This window comes from Nelumbo nucifera, chromosome 1 (genome assembly GCF_055504915.1).
Source record: "Nelumbo nucifera cultivar China Antique chromosome 1, China Antique-T2T, whole genome shotgun sequence".
In the NCBI taxonomy this organism is placed as follows: domain Eukaryota; kingdom Viridiplantae; phylum Streptophyta; class Magnoliopsida; order Proteales; family Nelumbonaceae; genus Nelumbo; species Nelumbo nucifera.
The window spans coordinates 59,882,365-59,908,665 of record NC_142649.1 but is presented as its reverse complement, the minus strand read 5'-3'; the positions used below and the strand labels follow the sequence as shown (position 1 = coordinate 59,908,665).

Genomic DNA, 26,301 nt, shown 5'->3' with positions numbered 1-26,301 from the left:
CACACATGTTGGCCTGTTGGGCCAACTTGGAACGCTAGAAGCTAGGTCCTGAACGCCCTTCCAAACGGGCATGGGCACCAAAAAAATGGCTTTTTGGCTTTTCCAGAAAGCCGTTTTCTTTAGGCCCGATGGCTCTAACTCGAAGGGAACATTTCTCCATCCATGAGTCCATGACCAAAGAGAAACAAACAGACACTGCGATGTTGCAGATAAATGCCAATCGAACTCCATTTTAGGGCTTCCTCTTTACATGAGCCTGAAAAGCTAGTGAAAACGTGATGGCGATTTTTGCGGGAAATCTCCGCATTAAATTCTCAAGCGAGCTTTTTGTTCACCCGGGTCCATTGTAGGAGTTCATTATCCAACTCTAATTCGTCAACATGCTACGTTTCGAGTTTAATTTCATTATTGTGCGTTAATTTCACATTTTCAACCATTGGAAATGTAATTGGAAATGTAATTTGTAGTGGTTGCCGTGTTTGATTTTCAAAAATAGGGTGAAGAAAGCCAGTGTCATCAGCTGCTGCAGATCTTACCAATCCTCAGGTCCCGTCCCTAAGAAATGTTCCAAGAACAACGAAGAACCGACTTCACCCCCTACCAAGTCTTCTGAAGAGAATTGCTACGAAGAGATCTCGGATTCAAGGCTTTTAAGAGATAAATTTTCAAAGGGTATGAGAGGTCCAGTTACACTATCAGGTCTCCGTGAGAAGTCTTTAGATCAATCTTCCTATTCCAAAGGAGCCTTCAACTCCGGAACTGGTATACTTTCCTTTTCAATCCATATTTCCTGCACATCTCATGCTGTTAAACAAATTTCTTCCTTTTATAAACTAGCAAAAAGCACATGCAGTATTGCAGGTTGCCACGAAATTAAAACACCATTTTTCACTTAAGAATACAATTTCACAGGTAATCAACGTGCAGTCACAACAAGATGGAATTGTAATTCATGGATATCCTAAATATATGCATTTCATCAACAGTAATGAAACTTGGGGAAATTTTTATTTTTCTATTTAAGGTATGGAATTATGCACCTCATATATAGACAATGAACAATTACATCCAGACGAACTCCCAAATTTCTAAACCCCATGACGTCAAAATTTCTTATAATTGATAAAATAATACAAATAATACAGTAAGACCGTAAGTAAACAATTTAATTTAGGACCACTTTTTAGGAAAGATGGCTAGTGCCCTTTATTGATAGTTGAGCCACTACAGATGTCAGCATGTAGTGTTATTAGTAGCCATTTAGGATAATGGGATTCCATACCCCTAATTATTGGCACTTAAATCATTTCTTACTACATCTACCTATGTCCTTTTTGGTCTATTCCTAACCCTTCTAGCCCTTTCAACCTGCAACAAATCATCAATTCTGCAATCAAATGAATAATGATGCTGTCAAGAACAAATGCAGGCCTGTACTGGGGGGGTGGGGTGGGGGGATGACCTTGTAGGAGATGATAATTAATTTGGGCATCATACCCACTATCTTCTTGCAATGGGGTTTTGTCTTTCTGTCAAGGTTTTAGGGCTCTGGTAATATAGTAGTTAAAACAGCTTTTTCTATCCAGAAATTCCAGAATCCCCATCTTAGAGGTATTACATGTAAATAATCCCATAATCAATTATTGAACTTCTTAGCTTCTTAGGTAACTCACATAAAGCTTTGAGTGAACATACTTGTTAAATGGCAAAGAAAAAAAAAGGACTCACATTTCCATTGTTGTGGAGTACTGGGCTGCAGTTGAAGCTCATTGAGTAGCGGCTCAAAGTGGATACTGCAGTATTTGGATTGAAGGGGACTTGAAGCTCAAAATTGACAGCCTCTTGGGAAAGGACCAACTGCTGTGGCACTGTGATTCTTTAATCCAAGAATGCAGGAAGATCATGGAGCAAAACCAGCTTCACATAGCTTACACACACATTTGGAGAGACGGAAACCAAGCAGCAGATTGGTTAGCGAATATGGTTCAAAGTGTTAGTTTAGATCTAGTTAATAATGTTCCTTGGGCCTTGGCTTACATCTGTTTTATGGACAGGTGGGACAGGCCCAATGTTTCGTTGGGTCCTTGTTCTTTCCTTCTGTATTAAAAAAAAAGAGGTGGCTATTTGTTTTGAAGTATGGTAATTTAAAATCTCACCTTTTGAGTTGAATTCACCAACATCCTGAAATCAACCCTTGATCATCTTCATGCCATTCCTATTTGTTTCACTCATTTCTTTTCTTTTCTTTTCTTTTCTTTTCTTTTCTTTTTTCATAAGAGTAAGCTAGTTTCAGTAAGGGAACTGTATAGGATAGGGATGTGGATGATTGTTAGGCTGTACCTTTATGCTTTTAATTGTATTTATAACAATTTTTAGGGAGAACTGTAAAGTATGTACAGAAAAATTAGTTTAACCCATAGCTGTCAAGGCGATGCCTAGGCGACAAGGCGCCCTTTGAGGCTTGCCTCGCCTAATCGCCAAGCAGTTTTTTACTTCCTACTATAAAATACTTTTTTGTTCATTCTTTTTTGAGATTATGATTATAAAATAGACATTATTAAACTAAAATAATCATTTTGTGTGTTTATATACTAATTTGTTTTTAATGTTTTCTTATTTATTAAGGTTTAATCAACACAAACATTGCTAAATTCTGTATTGAACCCTCAAAGACTTCAAAACCTGAACCAATAAGTAAGGAAGAATTTAAAATTTTATCTAGTCAGCACTTCTTGTTCTTCTTCTTCTTCTTTAAGGGTTCATCCCCTTATGAAAATTATGAATAAATATTAAGGAAATATGGTTACGGTACCTAGGGAACTACCCTAGGATCTATGGTTTCAACATAAAAAAATCCATTGCCTAGGTGACTAGGCGACAAGGTGCCCCCCCTGTCGCCTAGCCTCGCCTTGGCGCCTTGAAAACTATGGTTTAACCCCGTAGACAATTGTTTGACATTTTTGTCCCTTTTAGAGGTTTCCTGGAGGAAAGTGTGAGTAATCCTTGTCAAAATTCACCTTGCTGGAAGGTGTTTCCTCAATCCATGAAAGTAAGAAGGTTGCTTCTCTCAAGGAAGTAGTATTTGGATATCCTTTAGTTGAACAGTTGCATGTAGATCTGACATCTGAGCTTAACAAGAGCCTTGATCCCCATGGGAGTCTGTACCATACATATTTTATTCCTCAGCCTGTGCACATTGCACCTGGATGCCCACGTCACTCACTGTTTTTATATAATTATCTTGGTTCTTCTTTCTGATCCTGATATATGTTGTAAATTTTTTATACCATCGTTTGATCATTCTTATTGATTTGACCATGCTCTGTTTTATGTAGCGAGATCAAATGTTACGGTCAGAAATATCAGGGGGTTCTCAGAATTGGAGAATTACAATTATCATGAAATGGGGATCATAGACCAAAATTTTGTGGAAGAGCCTGAAGAAGAGGTTACTGATGAATTTGGTAACTTGCATGAGAAGACTTATGAAGGGAGTGCAATGTCTTCTAGAAAAACCAAACAAGATGCTGAAAAGGTTGCAATTGAAGCACTTGCTACAAGGTTATTAAATCTTACTTGCATGATTTTAAAACTGCCACCATGACCGTCATGATTTTGAAAGTTCCTTCATGAAGGATGTTACCTTTTCTCTAAGCTTAAGCTTAAAGTCGATATATCAAGCTAAAGCAAACTAGTGTTAGGAGATATCTTCATCAAACTAATGAACCTATTCTTGTAGACTAAAGTAACCTGTTGGCTAAAATGTCACACCCTATTATTTTGGTGGCTTGGCTGCCAATCAGAAGTGAACTTTAATAGTCATCAACCTAATTCATTCTTTTAGGATCTTAATAATGCTTAGCATATCTTCCCAATTCCGTACCTCTTGCTGGTCTCAGACTGTCTTTGATTTCATCAATAACAAGACATGATCTTGTTTCATTAATTTTGTTTCTTCTGTTGATTCAAGTTGCTTCTTGTTCTAAATTCTCAAATGAATTTTCTAGGCATTTGCTTCAGATCTGGAACATCGTGTCTGGGAAACCAAGTGTCTCATTCAGCCGGTTGAGAACTGCTTCCCTAGCAGACAGCCTTAGAAAATCTAGCGTGGACAGAGCAAAGCTTTATGGGCTTCTCCTTCCCATAGTTGTTCTGGGGTTGGATGGTTGTTATTGGCATTCCCTGGGGGGATTTTCCATCTGATGCTGGGTTCTTCTCATTCTCTAGTGTGTGTTCTGGTTTTCATTTTCTTCTGTGCTATTCCTTTACTTCATTCATTCTAATAAAATTTCTAAATTATTGTTAATAAAAGCTTTCAGGCATTCATAGTATTTCTTTCATCTGAAAGCTCACCTTTTAATCATTATTTTTTGATAAGCACCTTTTAATTATTAGCGTAAAATATAAAAACCTCCCCTGTGTTTTGACTAAAACAAAAAACCTCTCCTTTAGTTCTGAATAAATTGGCAGTTACCTCTCTTCCAACATCTGGCCAGTAATGGAGACAAGGAAGTTACGAAATCCCCTATTACACGTTAAGGTATCATTCTAAATTAGACTTCACTCAGCCAGATGATTTTAGAGTATACACTTTTCAGGGGTGGGAAATGAAATGAAGAGAAGAGCAATAAAAAGGTTAAAATTATTTCAGGGTATTTTAGTAAGTTCACACCTTAACGGATAGCCCTAAGGGTAAAATTGGCATTTTGAAAAAACAAATGCAAAATGTCAGCATTTTCCATCTGGCCAGGTAATGGAAGGGTGGTAATTGTCAATTTATTCAAAACTACAAGGGAGTTTTTTATTTTAGTCAATACACAACACAGGGAAGGTTTTTATATTTTACCCTAATTATTATCACCTTTTTGTTATACTTAGATATTTCTTTTCATCTTTAGATGCTATTCTCATTTCTCATACTCTTTTTTTATATAGTTTGAATGCACATTTGATGTCACTGCAGAGCATTTACAGCAGTAGAGCTCAGAAAGAAACTCTGTGGGAAGAAATTTCCTCTCAATATAGTTGAAGGAGTAATAACTGATTTCAAGAGCAGGTATGTAATGACTTTTCAATAACTATCCTGAATGCTCTCATCCATTCCGATGAGCATTCTTTGCTATACACCAAGCAGCCTAATATGTTCCATCTTGTTTTATGTTTGTTAACTGATAATGGTCTTGACTCTAGTGTTTAAAAGGCAATTTCCCTTGTTTTGGTTATCTGATGTCAAGAGTCAAAGCATAGACCTTGAAGTTTCAAGAAAATAATAATTACAAAGACTTGCATACTTACAGACACTCCATTAGTGATCCTTAGGAGATTGTGTTCAGAAATTGAATCTCATTTCTTTTCTTTTTTTTTGATCGATAACTGCATAATTTATTAAAGAAATAGATAAAAGATTGCACACAGAAGAGAAATAAAAAGTCAATGAGAGAACAAGGTCTCTTATCTCCCCACAACAAAACCTCTAATATACAGTTGTGCCCACAATAAGGTCTCTCTTCCCTCCCCTTGTTTGGCTAAAGCATCAGCTACCAAATTATCAAATTGCTTAATCCAACTGAAAAAGACTTTCATTTCTCTTGTCAACTATCTGAATCTCATTTCTTGACATTAGATATCATGCACAATTCCTTTTTTTTCTTTTCAGGGGGGGGATAACCAAGTTCTAAGAATACTGGTATTAGAACTCCAAAAGGCAAGCGTTAGCCCCACACTCTCTTCCCCTTTTGAGAGAGAAAGAGATTGGACCGAAATTGCTTTGGTTTCTCCAAAAAAAGGGGATTGTGCTGATTAAGGACTCACCACCTAATCCTTTAAATTTGAGGGCAAGGAAAACCTGGAGTTTACCAAAAAAGCTTTTTTTTCACGGCTCACCCAATTTGAATTAGAAATCTTGGATTCGGGAGCCAAGGTATGTTGTGGGAAGATGTTAGAACCCCACACACACCCACTGTAAAACTGACCTTTGATAGATTTTCAACTTAAACTCTTATTGATCTTGGGCAGAAAACTTCTAGCATGCAATTAAGAAACAAGATATGAAAAGAACGAAATTAACAAGAATAATAGCTTAACTAAAAAAACAAATAACCTAGACAGAAATTCTAAAGCAAGGAAAATAATTAAATTGTATCTAGAAGCAAAACAAATCAGATTTAAACTAAGTACCAAATGGAAAATAAAAACAATTATAAACTAAATTCTAAACTAACGAGAATACTGAAAATGAAGTGTGAGCCAAGAATTCCAAATTTGAAGACTAAAGAACAAGAATTAGCTGGCAAAGCAAAATCTAGCAATGGAATATAGACTGAAGAACTACCAACTCTATCTATGATGAATGTTCTAATTTCTAAAAAGCAAAATGATGTAGCTAAAAAAAATCTAACAGAAGATGATTCTAAAATCTAAATGAGTATGGAAATGCCAAAAATGCCAAATTAAGTGAAACAGAATTTTGGGAAAAGAAAACTATGCAAATGAAGATAGATATGCAAAGCTGTAAATAGAACCTTAATGCTAAATGAATTTTCTGAAAATAAATAATGAGATAAGATGAATTTTATGCTGAAAAAGCCTAGGAAAATCTAATATGGGAATGGGAATAAAAAGAAAATGAAAGCGCTAATATCTAGATTGGAAAATCTACCAAAAAGATTGGATGTAAGTTAGATGCTAATTGCTACTATGATGTAAATGTATGCACTCTATCTCTATATGCACGACCTAGGGGGATGAGTGCCAGTGAAAACAATTTTAATGAGGGATTTTTTAAAGATAACAAAAGAAAATAAGAAGCAAATTGAAAAATGATAAGACAATGTATGCAGTCTACCAACAGAGAATGTTGATGCTAAATATATTGCAAATATGATATGAATATTGAGACTTGTACTAGATGCACAACTTAAAATTATTATGGGATGCTACTGATAAAAAAAATATTATGAGATGCAAATTTAAGTGAGACTAAACTAAAATAAACTAAGAGAATGCTAGGGAGCTAAATTATATGCTGTGGATGAGAGGAATCTATGGTAACAACAAAACAAAGCACTATATAATCAAAATGTGAAACCAGCATGCATCTAGTGAATTAAATTACTATCTACATGACCCACGGCATTCATTTGATAGAAAATTGGCCAAAACATGAGAAGGAATGAGAGCATTCCTTGTGGAGTATGTGACCACCTCAATGCTTGGCTTGAAAACTCCTTGGTGTTTCAATAGCCTTTCTTGATCATCTAGCTACTTCTCCTTCAAAGCATAGTTGTCAAGGCGATGCCTAGGCGGGCACCTAGGCGTCGCCTAGGCAACTAGTAGACCTGTTCATGGGCCAGTCCGGGCCGGGCTCGGGCCGGGCTTTTACTGTGTATTAATCGGGCCTACAATTTGGGCCCGAGCTCGGCCCTCATAAAAAGCCCGAAGCCTGAGCCTGGGCCCGGGCTCGAAATTTAGCCTATATTATTATTATTAATGTTGAAGCAGCTGAATAAAGAGAGATCGATTGAAATTATAAAGAAAAGAATAAAATATATATATATATATTAAATTATAAATATATATTTTAATAAATATTATATTATTTATATATTTTATATAATATATAAAATACATATTATATATTTTATAAAATATATAATATTGAGTCGGGCCGGGCCGGGCTCGGGCCGGGCTTTTTTGACAAATCCCGAGCCCGGCCCGAAACACAGTCGGGCTTATTGTGTTAAGCCCGAGGTTAGGCCCGCGGGCCTAATTATATGACCAAGCCTGGCCGGGGTGCGGGCCGGGCCGTTGGGCTACCCGGCCCATGAACAGGTCTAGCGACTAGGCGATTTTTAGAAGTTGCCTCGCCCAACGCCAAGGTGTTTTTGTATTAGGCGCTCACCCATATATATGTTATATTATTTTTTTGAATGTGCACATGTATTATGTCATTTATTGGTTTGTTTTATCTTATTAGAATACACCCCATAGTTGTCAAGGCGCCTAGGCGAGCCTAAGCGACCACAGGGCGCTTAGTCGCCTAGGCGATGGAATTTTAAAGTATAAAATATATATCCTTACTCCTCTTAAGCTAAGTTATTGGTTTTTTATACTAACAAACATACCTGTATGCTAGCTATTAGCAATAAAATCATTTGAATAAAACATAAAATGCCATAGCTAGCATCCAGGCCAAAAAAAAGGGGGATTGCAGATAAGAAAAGAGTGAAAAATAAGGGGGCGGAGCCCCTGTTTCGTTCACAACATAAGTTGTCCAAGAGGACGATGTGGACTGTGTTTAAGGGGGTGGAGACCCTGTTTCAGGCTAAAAAAAAATGGAGGATTGTTAAGAAGAAGAAGAAGAAGGAGGAGGAGGCGGAGCCCCTGTTTCATCCCAAAAGAAGAAGAAGAAGAAGAACGTACTAGGAGGTCTTCCCGTCATCGTTTTCTCTTCTCAACTCTCGTTTTCTCTTCTCTTTAATTAAAGTAAAAGAGAATTACTTTAATAAAAAAAGATAATATACAACAGGGTGTATTGTAATAAGATAAAACAAACCAATAAAAATGGTATAATACATATGCACATTCAAAAAAATAGTATAGCATATATGTGTGTGAGCGCCTAATACAAAAGCACCTAGGCGTTGGGCGAGGCAACTTCTAAAAATCGCCTAGTCGCCTTGACAACTATGATACACCTTGTTGTATGTTATCAATTTTTATTAAAGTAATTCTCTTTTACATTAAAACTACGAAAGTTTCTTTGGGTTTGAGACTTTGAGTTTTGAACTGAGAGCTGAGAAGAGAAAGCGATGACTACGAAGTTTCCATGTTCAGTCCAAGTAGTCCAAGACCTCTAGGTACATTTCTTCTTCTTCTTCTTCTTCTTCTTCTTCTTCTTTTTGAAATATTTTTGGGATGAAATAGGGGCTCCGCCTCCTCCTCCTCCTTCCTAAAATCACATTGGTACTCCTTCATTCTTACTTCTAACAATCCTCCTCCATTTTTTTTTAGCCTGAAATAGGGTCTCCACCCCTTTAAACACAATCCACATCATCCTCTTGGACAACTTATGTTGGGAATGAAACAGGGGCTCTGCCCCCTTATTTTTCTCTCTTTTCTTATTTGCACTCCCCCATTTTTGTTGGCCTGGATGCTAGCTATGGCATTTTATGTTTTATTCGAATGATTTTATTGCTAATAGCTAGCATACAGGTATGCTTGTTAGTATAAAAAACCAATAAAGTAGCCTAAGAGGGGTAGGGAAATTTATTTTATACTTCCAAATTCCATTGCCTAGGCCTAGGCGTCGCCTAGGCAACTGAGCGCCCTGTGGTTGCCTAGGCGACTTGACAACTATGCTCCAAAGTATATCTCTAGCTTATAGGTATCCTAGATTGTTTAACAAAAGTTCTCTCATCCCATTGGGGCGTTCTCTTTTTATAGGTAAAGGGGGAAGAGGACCCATTGCACCCAAACTAGTGAGCTGGAAGTTACCTAGTCCAATTTGCAACTAAGGATGATCTTCTTGGGATTAGGTTGGTCTATTTGGTTTGAAATAGAGGTTCTACAAGCCTTAGAACTGTGGGAAACTCAAATGTGGGGAAGAGTTCTCCAAAATTTTGAAATTACTCAGGGTCAATCTACTTTAGACTGGTTTAAGAAAGATCACTTACTCAGAGGATTTTAGCCAGTCAATTTTAGGTTTTCTGTGCAAAGGGTCACTTTTTGGTTGGTCAACTTTAGACAGAATGCACAAAACCTTACTAGATCAAATCTAAGACCAATTGGTCTACTTTAGGCTGATCCCTATAACTGGTCAACTTTAGACTGGCCCTTTGGAAAAACCTTAAAAATGAGGCTCTTCCTTGAGAGTTGGTTGAACTGGGTATCTCTATAGCCAATTTACTTTAGACTAGTCATAGGGATTAGGGAAACCTGTGAGATGGGGACTTTTCCTCCCTAACCACAAGGAAGAATCCTAGGCATGGATTAGGCTTCTAGAAGTTCTACTTCTATCCTAAGTGGGATTTAAATGCAACATCCCCCTTAAACTTCTAAGCGTAAGATTCCAATATGGATTTTGTGATTGGATCACTGGCACAAGCCTTTGATCGTGATCTCAGGGTCTGGAATTTGTGATCTTTATATGAATTGCATCCAATTGGGTTGGTCTTCTCGATGGTCAAGTTTGATTCCCTGATCTCACTAAAGAAGTCCTGAATCGGACAGTGTCTATCCATTCAAGTGTGATCAACCGTTGATCTGTGGTCTGGTCTATGAGATCACTGGATTGATTGCCTTTAAATGAATAATTCTATTGTTTACTAGGCTTTGATCTCTTGATTGTGTCCCGGATTGGCTTGTAGTGGAAAAATTCTAAATGACAACTTGTGATTAGTTTAATTAACCAGTCTCTCATCAGATGGAAGTTTTAGCTCAGATTTGGGCATGAGGGGTATGAAAGGGCTCAAAATGACCAATCTCTCACCTTGCTTGAATAGATGCATGCAACTGAGAAGATCGCAAGTTGACTGAAGAATGCCTGGAGCACAATAAAAGAAAAGATGTGATTCAGACCAATAAAATTAGTAGAAATATTTAGATTAGAGCAGAAAGAAGGAAGGAAGAAGTGGAAGACAGAAAGAAGAAGAAGGAAAAATGGAGAAGAAAGGAGGAGTTCGATAATCTCCTCTTTCCCCTACTCTAATCTTTGTATTAAACTTACTTAAGTTACATAATTTACAAGGAGGTCCTTAAGTAGGCGTCCACATCAGCAATACACTTAAAAAAAATAAAACAGAAGCTAAAGGCCCATAAAGAAAGAAGGCCCAATAAGAAAACATAACAAGAAGGAACTAATAAGAATGACACTAAAGGACTAGGGCCCATTCGGCCCAGTCTCTCTACACTCCCCCTCAAGCTGAGCAAAGATATCAATCATGCCCAGCTTGCTTATATAGTGAACCAGCTTTCCTTTAGGAACACCTTTTGTCAAAACATCAGCAAATTGTTCTTTAGAAGCAACAAATGGTAGGTAGACTTCTCTTGAGGCAACTCTCTCTTGTATAAAATGCCTGCCAACTTCAATGTTTTTTGTTCTGTCATGTTGAACAGGATTATGTGCAATGTTGATAACAATGTTTTAAAACACGGAGGCGTGACGCAAGGCGTTCCACTGCCTAGAGGCGTGAGGCATAATTCAGAACGCAAGAGGCGTAAGCCTTCCGAACACAAGGAGGCGTAAGTCTTATTAAGAGGAGGGGGGTTATGAGGAGGATGAAGAGGAAGGGGGGATCTCATTTTTACTTTATTTTTAATAAAAATCTTTTATATTAAGAAGAATAAAGATGCATAACAGTAGTTCAAAGGGGCTGCATCGAAAAGGGGCCAGGGGGGTCTGGGGGGCTCATCCGAAGGGGCAGGGGGCAAACCATTTTCTTTTCCCTTATCTTTTCTTCCCTTCCCTTCCCTTTTCTTTTCTTTCCTTTTCTCTTTTTTTTCTTCTCTTTCCTTTCATTTTCTTTCCCTTTCCCTTTCCCTTTCTTTTCTTTTCCTTTCCTTTCCTTTCCTTTTCTTTCCCTTTCTTTTCTTTTCCTTTCCTTTCTTTCTTTCTTTTTTCTTTTTTTCTTCTTGTATTTTCATATTAGGTGTGCATGAGGCGCAAGAGGCATACACCTCTAGCACACCTCATGAAAAAAGCGCAAGAGGCGTACACCTCTTGCACCTGAGGCGTATGCCTCAAAGGTATCAATGCCTCTGGCATACGCCTTAGGGCGTTTTGGGAGCGCCTCGCCTGGAGGCTCCCATGCCTATTAAAACACTGGTTGATAGCAGCCTGGTTGTCACAATATAACATTGGCTTCTCACAGTCTATACCTAATTCTTCTAAAACTGATCTCAATCACAAAAGTTCAGAAACTCCATGTGCCATTGCCTTGTACTCCGCTTTAGCTAAGGATCTTGCCACTACAGACTACTTTTTACTCCTCCATGATGCAATGTTCCCTACTACCATAGCACAATAACCTGAAGTGGACCTCCTATCATCACTACATCCGGCCTAGTCAGCATCAGTGTATGCTTCCAGCTTCATGTGTCCATGCTTAGCAAACAAGATACCTTTCCCTGGAGTCCTATTTAGGTAGCACAGAACCCTCTCAAAAGCTGCTAAATGTGTATCTCTGGGAGAATGCATAAACTAGCTAATTACACTAACTGCATAGGAAATATCTGGCCGAGTCATACAAAGGTATAATAGCTTCCCAACCAGTCTCTCTGGAACACTCCCTTATCAGGCAACAGTTCACCCTCAGTAGCTGATAGCTTATGATTTAGATCTATAGGAGGAGAAGCAAGTCGGGCACCCAGTTTACCAGTATCTATAAGATCAAGAACATACCTCCGTTGAGAAATGAAGAGACCATCCTTAGATCTGACAACTTCAATTCCCAAGAAATATCTAAGTTCCCCCAAGTCTTTAATTTCAAACTCAGTGTTAAGAAAACTTTTGAGATGAACAACTTCTTGGGTGTCATTACCAATAACCACAATATCATCAACATAGACAATCAGAAGGGTCACTAAGGAATCTCTCCTCTTAACAAACAAGGTATGATCCGACTGAGTCTGTGTACCCAAAAGCAATAAGAGCAGCCCGAAATCTATCAAACCAGGCTCGAGGAGATTGCTTAAGGCCAAAAAGGGACTTCTTCAGTTTACAAACCTTTCCTTGCATCTCCTTCCCATACACCCTTGGAGGTAAAGACATGTAGACCTCTTCATGTAGGTCCCCGTTCAAGAAAGCATTCTTTACATCAAACTGATGAAGAGGCCAATCAAAAGCAATAGCTAAAGAGAGCAAAACTCAAACTGAAGTCATCTTGGCTACTGGGGCAAAAGTTTCCAGGTAGTCAATACCATACATCTGAGTATACCCTTTAGCAACCAAACGGGCCTTATATCTTTCAATAGTACCATCAGAATGATACTTAATAGTGAACACCCACTTACAGCCAACCGGTTCCTTTCCCTAAAGCAAATCCACAATTCCCAAGTATTGTTCTTATGCAAAGCATCTAGTTCAGTCATCATAGCATCCCTCTATTCTGGTTTGGACAAGGCTTCTGGGACAGATCTAGGAGTCACATGTGTGGAAATAGAGGCAAGGAAGGGGAAAGAAGGCTGTAGGACAGGTGTTTGGAAATGTAATGAGTTGTACATTTCTGTTTGCCTTTGCGAAGGGCAATAGGGAGATCAAGGTCAAGTAAGGTATTCAAAGTGGTAGAAGAGGGCTGACCTGTTACTTCAGTAGTGTTGGGAGGAGCAAGAGGCACATCTGAAGGCATGGAAAAAACTTGCATGTCTCTGAGTCTTTGTCTCTGGTACCACCTTTGACTAATAGGATGGGAAGGAAATGTGGGAGGATGAGCAAGAGGAGGAGGGGGAGCAGGAACATGAGAAGAAGAGTCAATAGAGGAACAGATGGTGACAATGCAAACAACTCCTCTGAATGCTCCCCCTCAGGAGAAGTACCAAAGAAAGGAATAGACTCTGTAAATGTGACATCTCTGGAAACAAAGCGAGTGCCACGAACCGGATCAAAACAACAGTATCCCTTTTGTGTGGAGGCATATCCCAAAAAGACACACTTGTGTGCTTTAGGCTCAAACTTATGTTTTTGATGATTGTGAACAAGAACATGGCAAATGCACTCAAACACTCTGAGAGGAAGAGAGAAGAGATCCTCATTTGGGAAAAGCAAGCTAAAGGGAGTTTTAAACCCCAAAACCCGGTAAGGCATTCAGTTTATCAAGTATGTAGCTGTAAGGACAACATCCCCCCAAAACTTAACAGGAACATGGGAAGCAAAAAGGAGGCTCTTTGCAACCTCAACCACATGTCTGTTCTTCCTTTCCGCCACTCCATTTTGTTGAGGAGCGTAGGAACAGGAACTTTGATGAATAACTCCGAAGGTATCAAAGTAGGATGACTCTTCTCAAAATATTCCTTTGCATTCAGATTAGAATATTTGGATCCGAGTGTTAAACTAGGTAAGTATAAGTTCATGAAATTTTTGTACAATATTTGGTACTTCATCCTGTGATTTCATGAGGTAAATCTAGGTGTAATGAGAGAAATCATCAATGAAAAGAATGAAATATTTGTAACCCTCCCATAGCAGGTAAATGATATGGCCCCCACACATCAGAGTGCACAATATGGAAAGGAGAAACAAATCTTTTATTACTCATTGAAAAAGATTGTCTACAATGTTTTGCAAGTTCACATGACTCACAATGAAGACTCAATAGGGATATTCCCCTAAACATTTCTAGAAACAAATGACTCAAAGCAGAAAAAGACAAATGACCAAATCTGAAATGACATATCATGACTCTATCAACTGACTCATAAAATGGACTCCAAAGCTACTGCACTAAGTAATCCAAAACTTTGATCAGAGACATCCAACAAGTATATCCCATTCGCCTCATGGCCACTCCCAATCGTCCGCTGAGACTTCAGGTCCTGAAAAACACAATAAGTAGGAAAGAAGGTTATGCTGCAGTTCATTGATTTTGTTAAACTACTAATAGATAAAAGGTTAGTGCTAAGTTTGGCATGAAGGACAGAGGATAATACAAGTGAGTCAGAGGCTCTAACATCCCCCTTGCTAGAGATGGGAGCAAGAGACCCATCGGCAAGAGAAATCTTCTCTCTACCCGAGAGGAGCTGGTATGAACAAAAAAGGTTGGGTAAGCTAGTCATATGGTCTAATGCACCAGGATCTATAATCCAAGGAATTCTACGATTACTTGAGGCTGTAGCATGATTTACAGAAGCACGAATACCTGAACGCAATGTTCAAAATATCGATACGCCCGATACGCGATCGATACACATTTTGGAGCCTTTTTTTTTATTTTTTTTCCGCAACCGGTTCAGGGGGGCCGATTTAGGTCTCCTCTACCCCCTGAACCGGTCAGACCTCCGATACACCCACTATAGGGGCGTATCGGAGGGGTCCCGGAATGGTATCGGCCGATACGTGTCGATACTTTGAACCTTGCCTGAATGGGCAAAGGCGGATGTAGAGGGGGTGCCTGAGGTGGAAGATGCAATAGTAGACTCCAAGTGATGTATCAACTTCCCATTTCTCTCAAATTCTGCCTTCACTGCTGCCAGTTATTCCACAACTGATACTGTAACATTTGCATTCTTGGTCTTTCCAGATTGACACCCTTCTTAAAATTGTTGTTGTTCTAAAACCTTTCTGGAAGAAGATCTGGATGAAGTTTCCAACAAGAATCCTTCGTATGTTTCGGCTTCTTGCAATATTCACATATCACCTTTTTTTCATTTACCCCCTTTGGTTTTAATCCAGCATGTGCAAAATGTTCTAGTGGAGGTGGGGTCTGTAGCTGTACCTGTCTCCTGCTCTCTTCACTGCTCACCATAGAGTATGCCTGAGCAAGTGACACTTCATCCTTGGCCAGAATATTTTGCCTTGTAATATCAAATTCAGGATCGAGTCCTATAAAGAGTTCAAACACTGTTGGTGCTTTCCCATACAAATGCTTCCATAACATTTATCTCCTGCCATAGTGACTTCAACATCGAATAGTAGACAATCACACTCTTCTCCCCCTGTTTTAAATTTTTCACATCATTCTTCAGTTTGTAGGTCCTTGCAACGTTTAATTTTTGAGAGTATGTTTCTGTAACACTATCCCAACTCTCCTTGGCTGAAGTCATCCACAAATAGTGTTGACTTATGTGGGGTTGCATAGAATTTACCAACCACCCAATAACTGCGTAGTTATCCTACATCCATTTCTCATATGTAGGATCAGTCTCTTCTGGCATCACCTTACTACCCGTGAGAAACCCCAGTTTACCTCTACTATAGACATGGATCTTAATGGATTGTTCCCAAGCAAGGTAATTTGTTCCGTCAAGTTTAATTGTTGTCACTCTTGTCAAAATGGAATCTATGGGACCAACCCCCGATACCGGGATCTGCTTCATCTCACTTCCAGATTGCTCCATCAATCAAACGAAAATAAAAAAACAATGTTTTCAACCTTTATAGACCTAACTAAGGTCAATCAAACACTCAAAAGTCCCAAAACTAGGGTTTCACCGTACCTGGCCTCCGGGGAGAAAGAGAGGAGGTAGCCACTCAAACCAGAGCGATCAAAACCACTTCCAACTACAGCCACCCACTTTTGGAGATAAAAAAAGAACCCTCCAAGCCTTGAGTGCCACACCCAAACAGCCTCTTCAACCCGTAACTGGAAATAGTCTAGTCGGCTAGGGTTTTGGGAAAAAAAATTGCAGTCCCACTTTCTTGGCAATCTTCGGCCAGCTTCTGACTCTCCAAACCCTCTACCAACTAGGCAAACAAGATCTCTGATTGATCAGCAATTTATCTCTCCATACACCTTTCGATTAGAAAAAGGTGTATGGGAAAAAAAGGAAAAAAAAAGGAGAAAGCGAAGGAGGACCTGCTCTGATACCAAGATGTGATTCAGACCAATAAAATTAGCAGAAATATTTAGATTAGAGCAGAAAGAGGGAAGGAAGAAGAGGAAGACAGCAAGAAGGAAAAATGGAGAAGAAAGGAGTTCGATAATCTCCTCTTTTCCCTACTCTAATCGTTTTATTAAACTTATTTAAGTTACATAATTTACAATAAGTAGGTGTCCACATCAGCAATACACTTAAAAAATAAAACAGAAGCTAAAGGCCCATAAAGAAAGAAGGCCCAATAAGAAAACATAACAAGAAGGAACTGATAAGAATGACACTAAAGGACTAGGGCCCATTTGACCCAGTCTCTACAAGAAAGTGTGCGGAAAATGGGGTTTCTACATGGTTAGTTATTATATACAAGGGCCATTACCCAATATTGGTCCCAACTATCCTGGGTCTTGGTAACCACCATCATTTTCTTGCATGAAGTGGTGGTCACTTCCAGAACTGAACCCATGTTCTATGCTGCAGCCGAAGATTTTACCACTGCATTAACTACCAAGCAATGATGACCTTTTAAGTATTTTATATCATAAACATATTTATCATGCTATGCTTTTTAAAATGAACCCTTGATGGATGGGAACAGATAATATTATCTCTATGGAATATAATATTTCATAAGTGTATTTTTATCTGGAAGGATACTATTTTATCATGTATGCCCAATTTGGATGAGCTTCAAACCCAACTTAAATTTCTACTTAAGGGCATCCCAAAAGTGAACAAATTCTCTATTATTTTTCTGTAGTAGATTTGTTTTCTGAAGGCTATCTGTTATTATTATCAATTTATGATCATGCACTTCTCTATGATCTCATCTCTCTTGCACACAATCCTTAATGCAGCCAATCTCCCACCCAACACCTAGGTGGTGGCTTGTCAATGCACGTCCTTGCCTAGGTAACATATGGGATCATCCACACAGTTCCTCTTTTGCAAATTGCAATTCCACTCTATAAAAGGGTCATGTAACTAGAACATCAGAATTTTGAAGTACAAATGCATTGAGCCACTATATCCCTTTTCTTCACTCCTTACTCTTTTCTGAAGGCTATCTGTTATTATTATCAATTTATGATCATGCACTTCTCTATGATCTCATCTCTCTTGCACACAATCCTTGATGCAGCCAATCTCCCACCCAACACCTAGGTGGTGGCTTGTCAATGCACGTCCTTGCCTAGGTAACATATGGGATCATCCACACAGTTCCTCTTTTGCAAATTGCAATTCCACTCTATAAAAGGGTCATGTAACTAGAACATCAGAATTTTGAAGTACAAATGCATTGAGCCACTATATCCTTTTTCTTCACTCCTTACTCTTTTCACCCTCTCAATGTCTCAATCATACCTGTATTATTGAAACCCTTATCTGGTGGGATGTCTATTTAATCATGTTAATTATACTAAACAATATTTCTAAATTTTAATTATCATATCAATGCATTAGTAATGAGAAGATCATCTATGACACACCAGTAAGAAGAAGTGATCAGTTTCAAGTTGAAGAGGCTGCAAGAACTAGGGGCAAACCAAAAAGGATATGGGTTGAAGTAGTAAGCAATGATTTAAAGGCCATAATTTAACAATAGATTTGACACTGAACAGAGCAGAATGGCAGAATAGGAGTCATGTAGCCAACCCTGTATAGTTGGGACGAAGCTTAGATGATGATGATGACGATATCAATGAATTAGTAATATAATTTAAATAATTGTGTTTAATAAGGGTTTCTATTTAAATATTATATGTTTATCATCAGTGCAGGTACTTCGTTACACCCGCCAATTTCCTAGACCTAAATTCAGTTAGTAAAGATCTTGTCTAGACAAGTTGATTGCCTATGTGAGACTTACTGGGCTAATGTTTTGAGACATTCTTATGCTAATGCATTTCCTCTTATGGTGACACATAGGAACACAGTTGCATGCATCCGGATGCACAAGAAACAAAAAAAAAGTGATATCAGATACTGTTCTTTATTACCCCTTTTTCTAATCAATTTCATTTCACTTTTTGTTTCTTGTAGGGGATTGATTAATGATTTCTTTTATGCGGAAGCATTTTCTCGGTCTAGATGGTCTTCATTTTGCTGGGGGCCAAGGCGAATTAAGCAAGTATGATATTCTTTTTTGAACTGTTGTTTGATTTCTATTCTCTTAAAGGTTTTTACTGCATAACCTTTATCTATCATTCCCGATTTCTGAACAACTTTACTTACCTTTCCTTTTGGTGCCTGGTTTTATTTTTTTAATTAAATTTGCGTATTTTCCCTGAGTTTATAGATGAAATATGGCGGTGATAGATATATAATAATGTTAAGGCAGTGTTTGTTTCACAATAAAATGGACATATCAAGGTGTACTTTTCATTACTACATGGTGAAAAGATTTAACAAGTTGAAGATCCTTGTTTGTTTATAGTAGTTAAAACTTATAAATGATTAAAAAAACTAGCAACTTTTTATAGTTATTTATGCCTCATTTCTGGTATAATTGTTAAGAAAATACATGAAACCTGGGGATGATTCAATGCTGTGGAATCAGGCACTTCTCCAGAAGGGAGTGAATGAAACAGATGCAGAAAAGGCAATGAAACTTGTCTTCGAGCAGGATGATTCTGGGAGCAGTCAGGAGTTGAATCTTGGTATGTCAAAGTCTTTACTCGAAAGCCTATTTACTAAGGCCTCAAAGCAGTGGTTGCAGGGTCGAGATGTTCCTCATGAGACACGGAAATCAAGGATCATTAGATGGCTACAGTACCGTGGGTTTAACTGGGCTGTTACCAGCTACATTGTAAAGAGGTTGGAATCCAAGCATCCTCCCCAAGTATATTGACAACCTCACTAGGGGATTCTCATGTAACTTCGCACATTCATTTTCCCTGCAATGTAAAGGAGAGACCATCTTGGTACCTCCATGTTTAGTTCCCTAAAATTTGATTTGGTGGACCAGGGATTCCATGCAACAGTCTGGATCAGGGATAATTGCAATGCCCTACATTCTGGCAATCTGTTCATCATATAAAAGGTTGCATAAGTAGCCAAGACTAAAGCTACACATGGCTCTCCATGCTGCGTTATATGTCAACCTACCTGCTGCCATCTTGTATGACAAGCTCTTTTTAAAATGATCTGGTTGCAGAGTCAACTGTAATATCAAGCAGACATCACCTTTGGAGTTTATTGGCAGTTGGATTGGCTGCACATTTCTTGATGAATGAAGAATTCTTTATTTTATGTAATCTTTGATATTGCTAATGGAAACACCATTTCTTGCAATTTGTGTAGGCATCGGCTTTTTGATGAGCCATACTTGTATTATTTATGGATGATGAGCAGCTATGTGACTGAGGCGTTTCTAAAATCTAAATAAGACCGAGGGATTACCAATTGGTGAATTGGAATTGGGACGGTTTCACCAAGATAGTGAAGGTCAGCTTGATTGGAAGTCTAAATGCACAAGATTTTTGTGTCGATCTATACATTTAGGAGGTTCATCCCAGGGAAGTTGACCCTTGGGTACAGAGTATTTCTCTTGGTCATACCCATCATCGTATTGGCAGTCCACTCCTCCCTATCTAGGATACTAGTTAATGGGCAGTTGGCCACCTGTTTAGGACCAATTATCCATATGATAAATTCATGTTAGATTTTCTTTATTTGATTTAAGAGATTAAATCAGGTTTTGTTTGTGAATAATAATACACTCTATCTAGAGTAATGTGATCCCCATGCCAGGTATTGAAAGCTTTTGTGTATTTTTTGTTAAGACTAAAAAACCTTTGTTGGGGGTTGGGGCTTTTATTTGAGTTGAAAAACTAGATGTTAAGAAAGATATCTCAACTTAAGCGAAATTTTAATTGGTTGGGTTCTACACTGTGGGTTGTGCTTCTCAATGTCAATGATGCTGGAAACGTATGACATGAGGTTGACCAATTAGATTGCCCTGGGTGAATTTTGACGACTACCAGTTGATTGGTTACCACTTCTATGATATTGGTTGATTTTCAGTTTAACTCTTTGTGCTTTGATTAAATTTCAATGAGAAAGGTTCGACATTATTAATATGGGTTCTCGTATCATTTGAAGTGAGTACTTGATAGAGGTAATTGTGCATCAAAAAAAATGTTCTTGAAGTGGATGCTTTTTTTTTTTCCGTTGTTTTGAGAGTGATTGTATGAATTACCCCACTAATTTGAGGTCTTATATGAACATTTGAATCTTCAAATTGATTAGGATTTTTTGGTTTTAAGCGTAAGCTTAGAGTGGAAAAAATTAAGAGGTTGAACTTAGTTGCTATAATCTGTGTATGTATATGATGGAACTTTAATGATAGAAGGTGAAGGATATATAGCCCTTGATACAATGTACTGGTGAAACAGGATTTGTATAACCCTAAATTCAAATTCTTTTCTTTCTTCTCTTTTTTATTCTTTTTAATGGAGTAAATCCAGAGGCGTGCGCTTCCTTTAGGGGAATTTTTCCGCCAACTTGGAAAACTTACAGCAAGCATTCAAGCCCATGATTGTCTTCCTCTTCCCTCAAATCGAGGAGTCAGAGAAAGAAAAAGAACAATTGGAAGATACTTGCAAGACCCTAGTCTGTGCAGGAGAGGATGCGAGTGCTGTTGATGAAAAAGCTCCCTTTCCACCCTTGAATTGGTCCATTTCAATCTTTGCAATCTCGAAATGTCTGATCTCCTTGAGCATGGCTACAACATCCTTCATCATAGGGCGGTCATGTGCTCGAGTGCTGACACACAGAAATGAAACTGCGAGTGTTTGAATCATCTCGTGTATCTGAATGTTGGTCTGCCCTTGAAGCTTTGGATCGAGGATTTCCATGGGGTCACGCTTACTCTGCAAGTGGTCTCGGATCCATTCAACCAAATGCGCCCCTCCGGGCAAGGCTGGATCTAGGGGATGTCTTCCAGTTAAGACCTCCATCAATAGTACGCCAAAGCTGTAGATATCACTCTTCTCTGTGATAGGTTGCACGGATGCATGCTCTGTACAAACCCAAAATTGTTAGAGAAGTGAAATCGGATTTGATGCTCACAAAGTTGTGTTCACATCAGGTTTACGGCCCTTTTCAGCCCCTGCATTGGGAGTATCTCTCCATGAATATTCCCGATGCACAACTGGAAATGACAGAATGGTGTGAGGACTGAATCCGCCCTCCTTGAGTTCACATGGGAACATCTCCTGATGATGACATCATCGGTTCTGGTACTATCATCAGGAGATGTTTCCAATACACGGCGGGGATGTGTTGTAGGACGTCATGGGGCAGAGATGTCGACTCTCCCCAAACTGGTTAGGTGAAACAGGTCTGATGTTCCACTTTGAATGAGTTCACTTTTGCTACGGTACTGTCATTAGCTCAAGGGTAAAATCGAAAATCAAGGCCTTAGATTTATTACTGTGGTACCCACCAATAAAAAATGGCCTTGATTTTATGATTGGTGTGGGATCAATGATAATGCCCCACACCAGATTTCATTTCACATGAATGCCACTATGTAGCAGGCTGTGGATCCACACCAGTGAAAAAATACATGGGACTTTCATTGAGAGGGTAAATGGTTGTAGGTTCCATGTATTTTATGAGAGACCGAATCTACTCTTCACACAGGGCACCTCACACCGACCTCGCAGGCACATCCTACCATGCATTGGGATAAATTATCATTCATGGGAGATGTTCCCAATGCACGGTGGATGTGCCTGTTAGGTGCCCATGTATGAGGAGCAGATCCCGTTCCATTTTATGACTAGTGTGGAGTATTAGTAATGATTCCACTTCAACAGCTGTTGTGTTCAGTTAAACCTATTTCAAGTAAAACACCTAATTCTAATAGACTATTCATGCACCAGACTGAGGCTCACCAACTACAGGCAACACTATACCTCCTGATTTATAGATTTAAACCTTAAGTCCCCAAACCCCAAAATCCTAAACCCTAAGCCCCTAAATCTAAAACCTAAATTCTAAACTGTAAACCCCAAAATCCTACACTATGGTAAGATGCATATCCTTCCAACGTGGGAGCAGCCAAGTATTTTTCACGAATTAAAGCAAAAATAAAAAAAAAAGTTCTGAAAGGAAAGGAGATGAATAGTTTGATTACCTGGGGCCATGTACCCGTAGGATCCAGCAAGCTGAGGTTTCAAATTCAATTTGCAAAGTTCATCACCAGCATCAGATGCATCCACAAGTCTGGCTAACCCAAAATCAGCCAAATACGGCTCAAATCTTGGACCCAGCAACACGTTCATGGCCTTCACATCCCCATGCACGATAGCAGGGACACAGTCATGGTGCAAGTAGGCAAGCGCATGCGCTACTCCTAACACCACTTCATACCTTGTATCCCAGTCTGCTCCACCCTTCCCGGAGCCATGAAGGAGCGCGCTCAAGCTCCCATTCGGGAGGTAGTCGTAGAGCAATAGCTTCATGCTCTTGTTCGAACACCACCCCAGCAGCCTCACAATGTTCCGGTGTCGGATTGAGCCCAGTGTCCGAATCTCAGACTTGAATGCCTCCGGTTGCTCTGTCGACCACATCTTCTTCACTGCCAACGTCTCCCCATTTGGGATTTCCACCCTGTAGACAACACCGGAGCTTCCAGTTCCGATCACGTTGGCCAACGTAAGATTTCCAACAACATCATCGATCGAGAAGTCGAGCTTCTGAAAAAGGGTCATTTCCCAAGCATCGTTTTCTGTATCCCCAAGGCTGCCTACACGAGCACGTACTAAGATGTATGCTGTAAGTAAGAGTAACATTGCACTGGCACTGACTAGCACAGACGTCACCAGCTTTGATGCCGATCTGGTGTGCCCATTGGACCCCAGGTGGTCGGCGGGAGTCACGATCCCGCCGGTAATGTAGAGTGCCCGGTTCCCGGTTAGATCGCTCAGTGGGAGTTTCCGGAAGAATGACGTGTTGGGTAACTCGCCGGAGAAGCTGTTGTAGGAGATGTTGAGGGCGACGAGGTTTTGAAGGCTAGCAAGCATGTCAACCTTCCCCACGAGCGCATTGTGGGAAAGGTCAAGGATTCCGAGCTTCTGAAGACTGGAGAGTTGAGCTGGGATTTCACCTGACAGGCGGTTGCAGCTGAGATTGAGAGATATCTCGAGTGCAGGAAGATCGACCAATTCCTTGGGTATCTCGCCTGACAAACCGTTGTCACTGAGATCCAATAACTGTAGCTTGTAGCAAGACGCCAACTCCGGTGGAATTCTACCAGAAAATCCGTTCTTGCCGAGAATGAGTTTAGTCAGCTCTGTCAGGGACCCAATGCTTGGAGTCAATGGCCCTGTTAGTCTATTATCTGAAATGTCAAGAAATCGAAGGCTTTTTGGAAGTTTTTCCGGCATAGATCCAGTAAGACCATTGGAGTGGAGATCTAGAAACTCCAGATTCCCACAGGCAGACAGTGACAGTGGAATTCCACCAAGAAACCGGTTATTGCTCATGTCAAGGAAATTCAAATTTTTCAAATTCCCAATCTCGACTGGAATCACTCCTGCGAGCCTGTTGTTATTTATTCTGAACCGATATAAGTCGGTACAGTTTCCAATATCCGGTGGTATGAAACCAGATAAATCATTAGATACCAGTAGCAGCTTGGTGAGATTTCTCAATCCAAAAATATGTTTCGGAATTGGTCCGATTAGTTGGTTGTATGATAGATCAAGAGCCTGAAGATTCTTACAATCTGCTAGACTCTCTGGGATTTTTCCTGTAAGCTTATTCTGCCAGGCGAAGAACAGTGTCAAGCTCTTTAGTTTGCCTACAACAGCTGGGATCTCACCAGAAATGTTGTTGTTGTCGACCTCAAGGTGTGTTAAACTTGAGCAGTTAGAGATTTCAGTAGGGAACGTACCTGTCAACTGATTAATGCTCAACAGAAGCTCCTGAAGCTCCAAGAGGTTCCCTAAACTTCTTGGTATGCTGCCTGACAACATATTCTCTGAAAAATCCACAACCAAGAGCTCTCTACAACGTCCAAGCTCATCAGGGATCGTACTCACCAGGTTGTTCTGCCACAGCAGTAAGTTTTGAAGCCTTCTCAGCTCCCCAATTCGTTTTGGTATTGAACCTGAGATAGAATTCTGATACAAATACAGGTTTTGCAATTGGCTGCAGCTACCAATCTCCTCCGGGATAGGACCAGATAAAAGAGATGTATAAATTGCTATGGTTTGAATCTTCTTCAGTGAACCGATTGAAGGAGGCAGGCTTCCTGAAATGCTGGTTTCTGCAAGTCCCAACATGACCAAATTAGTACAATTTCCTATCTCTGAAGGCAGCATCCCTTTGAGATTTTGATTCCCGCCTGCTCGAAAGACTTCCAGCTTACTTAACCTTCCAATACATTTTGGAATTTCGCCACTGAGTTGATTGTTATAGAGCGCAAGGTAGACAAGGTTTGAAAGGTTTCCAATGTTGGGAGGGATACTGCCTGCCAGAAAATTCGAACTGAGAGAGAGACTTTGCAGATTGCTCAGCTTACAAATTTCAGCCGGGATTTCTCCAGAGATGGCATTGTTGCTGATATCGATGCCATTCAACTCTTGATATTCTCCAAACTCTTTTGGTATTGGGCCTGTGAGATTGGTTGTTGAGAGGATAAGAGTATTCAGAGACTTGAGAGAGTGGAAATTTGAAGGTAATGGGCCTTGCAAATTGACTGACTTCAAATTAAGCTGGACTACTTCGCCATTGGCATTGCAAATGATCCCAAACCAGTTGCAGGGTTTTGAGTCTGAAGGATTCCATGTTACCAGCGCGTCCACAGAGCTGTTTAAGCTGTTTTTCCATGTGAGAAGAGCTTGGCCCTGTTCATCAATGGATAAACAACTAAAGAAGAAGAGGGAGTTTATTGAAACAAGAAAGGTGATAGACAAGATATTGGGAGAAAGAAGGAGATTCTTTGGAATTGCAGGCATTGCTGATGATAGAAAACAGGTGATGATCTGTTTTGGGATTGTAGAGGAGTGAACCCCATGTTTTGTTTATAGAAGAAAGCAGCAGATTTAGATCCAATAGCAACTTATTTTCTAATATTATTTTTATTGCTATTGCTGTTGTCAATTGAGAACTGGTGATGCAGATAGATTTTCTGTTTAGTTTATGGAGGTGCTTGTGGGTTCTTTGTTTGCTCCTGTCAATTGAGCAAGTATGAAATGTGGGAAGTTCACCATTGGGTAATTGTCACATGGGGAAGTTGGATTTTCTATAAAAAAACAGGGCTTCTATTTTCTACTTTTTCACTGTTTGGGTTCTTTTGTTTTGTCAAATTTGTTTGCCTCGATGATTGATGCAGGCATTTGTTTTTATTTTATTTTTATTTGTTGTTGGGCAGGCAAAATTTATCTTTGAGTTGAAGGTGGATGCTTTCTTCTTGAACTTTAGTGATGGAATGATTTAAATAAGCAAGAAAGAGCTGGAACCAACAGAAAAAAAGGGAGAGGATGATAAACTTTTGGCTTCAGCTAACAAGACCCGGAAGATGTTTCTCTATCAAGACAAATTGGGATTGTTTTCATCAATAGACCATCTTTTTGAAGGCTATATATTGTCTAGTGAAAGACTGAGGTGACCCCACATTGGAACAATTGGTGATTGATGATCCATGATTCCATTATATGTGTTCAGGAGGGTAATAACTATACTAGAGAGCATGCATCAACCACAAGAACATGCTTCTTAGAAAATAGATAAGCTTTTCGTTAGACTGAAGAGATTGGA

The 26,301-nt window shown here is 39.4% G+C and overlaps 2 protein-coding genes across 3 annotated transcripts; one reads left to right on the top strand and one right to left on the bottom strand.

The window, feature by feature from the left end:
- The first annotated feature begins 66 nt into the window (after positions 1–66).
- LOC104589810 (regulatory protein RecX family protein) lies at positions 67–19,821 on the top strand. Of its 2 annotated transcripts, none has more exons than XM_010248250.3 (6): positions 67–346; positions 497–762; positions 3,336–3,561; positions 4,964–5,056; positions 18,571–18,658; positions 19,088–19,821. In XM_010248250.3, the coding sequence occupies exons 1-6, from the start codon at positions 279–281 to the stop codon at positions 19,376–19,378; spliced, it is 1,032 nt and encodes a 343-aa protein (XP_010246552.1). In that variant the 5' UTR covers positions 67–278; the 3' UTR covers positions 19,379–19,821. The 2 variants fall into 2 exon arrangements, with proteins under 2 accessions (XP_010246552.1, XP_088755630.1); XM_088899504.1 differs by having other exon boundaries at positions 19,045–19,160.
- Positions 19,822–20,913: 1,092 nt separating this feature from the next.
- LOC104589809 (LRR receptor-like serine/threonine-protein kinase RGI3) lies at positions 20,914–25,634 on the bottom strand. Its single transcript, XM_010248249.3, has 2 exons — positions 22,673–25,634; positions 20,914–21,550 (listed from the first exon to the last, which is right to left on the bottom strand). The coding sequence occupies exons 1-2, from the start codon at positions 25,497–25,499 to the stop codon at positions 21,084–21,086; spliced, it is 3,294 nt and encodes a 1,097-aa protein (XP_010246551.1). The 5' UTR covers positions 25,500–25,634; the 3' UTR covers positions 20,914–21,083.
- Positions 25,635–26,301: the final 667 nt, after the last annotated feature.

Bases quoted from the DNA above. Each gene is read 5' to 3' on its own strand.
- LOC104589809 (XM_010248249.3), bottom strand. From the start codon at position 25,499: ATGCCTGCAATTCCAAAGAATCTCCTTCTTTCTCCCAATATCTTGTCT. The intron at 21,551-22,672 runs GTAATCAAACTA...GGGTTTGTACAG, and splicing joins CTACGGGTACATGGCCCCAG to AGCATGCATCCGTGCAACCT.
- LOC104589810 (XM_010248250.3), top strand. From the start codon at position 279: ATGGCGATTTTTGCGGGAAATCTCCGCATTAAATTCTCAAGCGAGCTT. The intron at 347-496 runs GTAGGAGTTCAT...TTTCAAAAATAG, and splicing joins TTTGTTCACCCGGGTCCATT to GGTGAAGAAAGCCAGTGTCA. The intron at 763-3,335 runs GTATACTTTCCT...TGTTTTATGTAG, and splicing joins AGCCTTCAACTCCGGAACTG to CGAGATCAAATGTTACGGTC.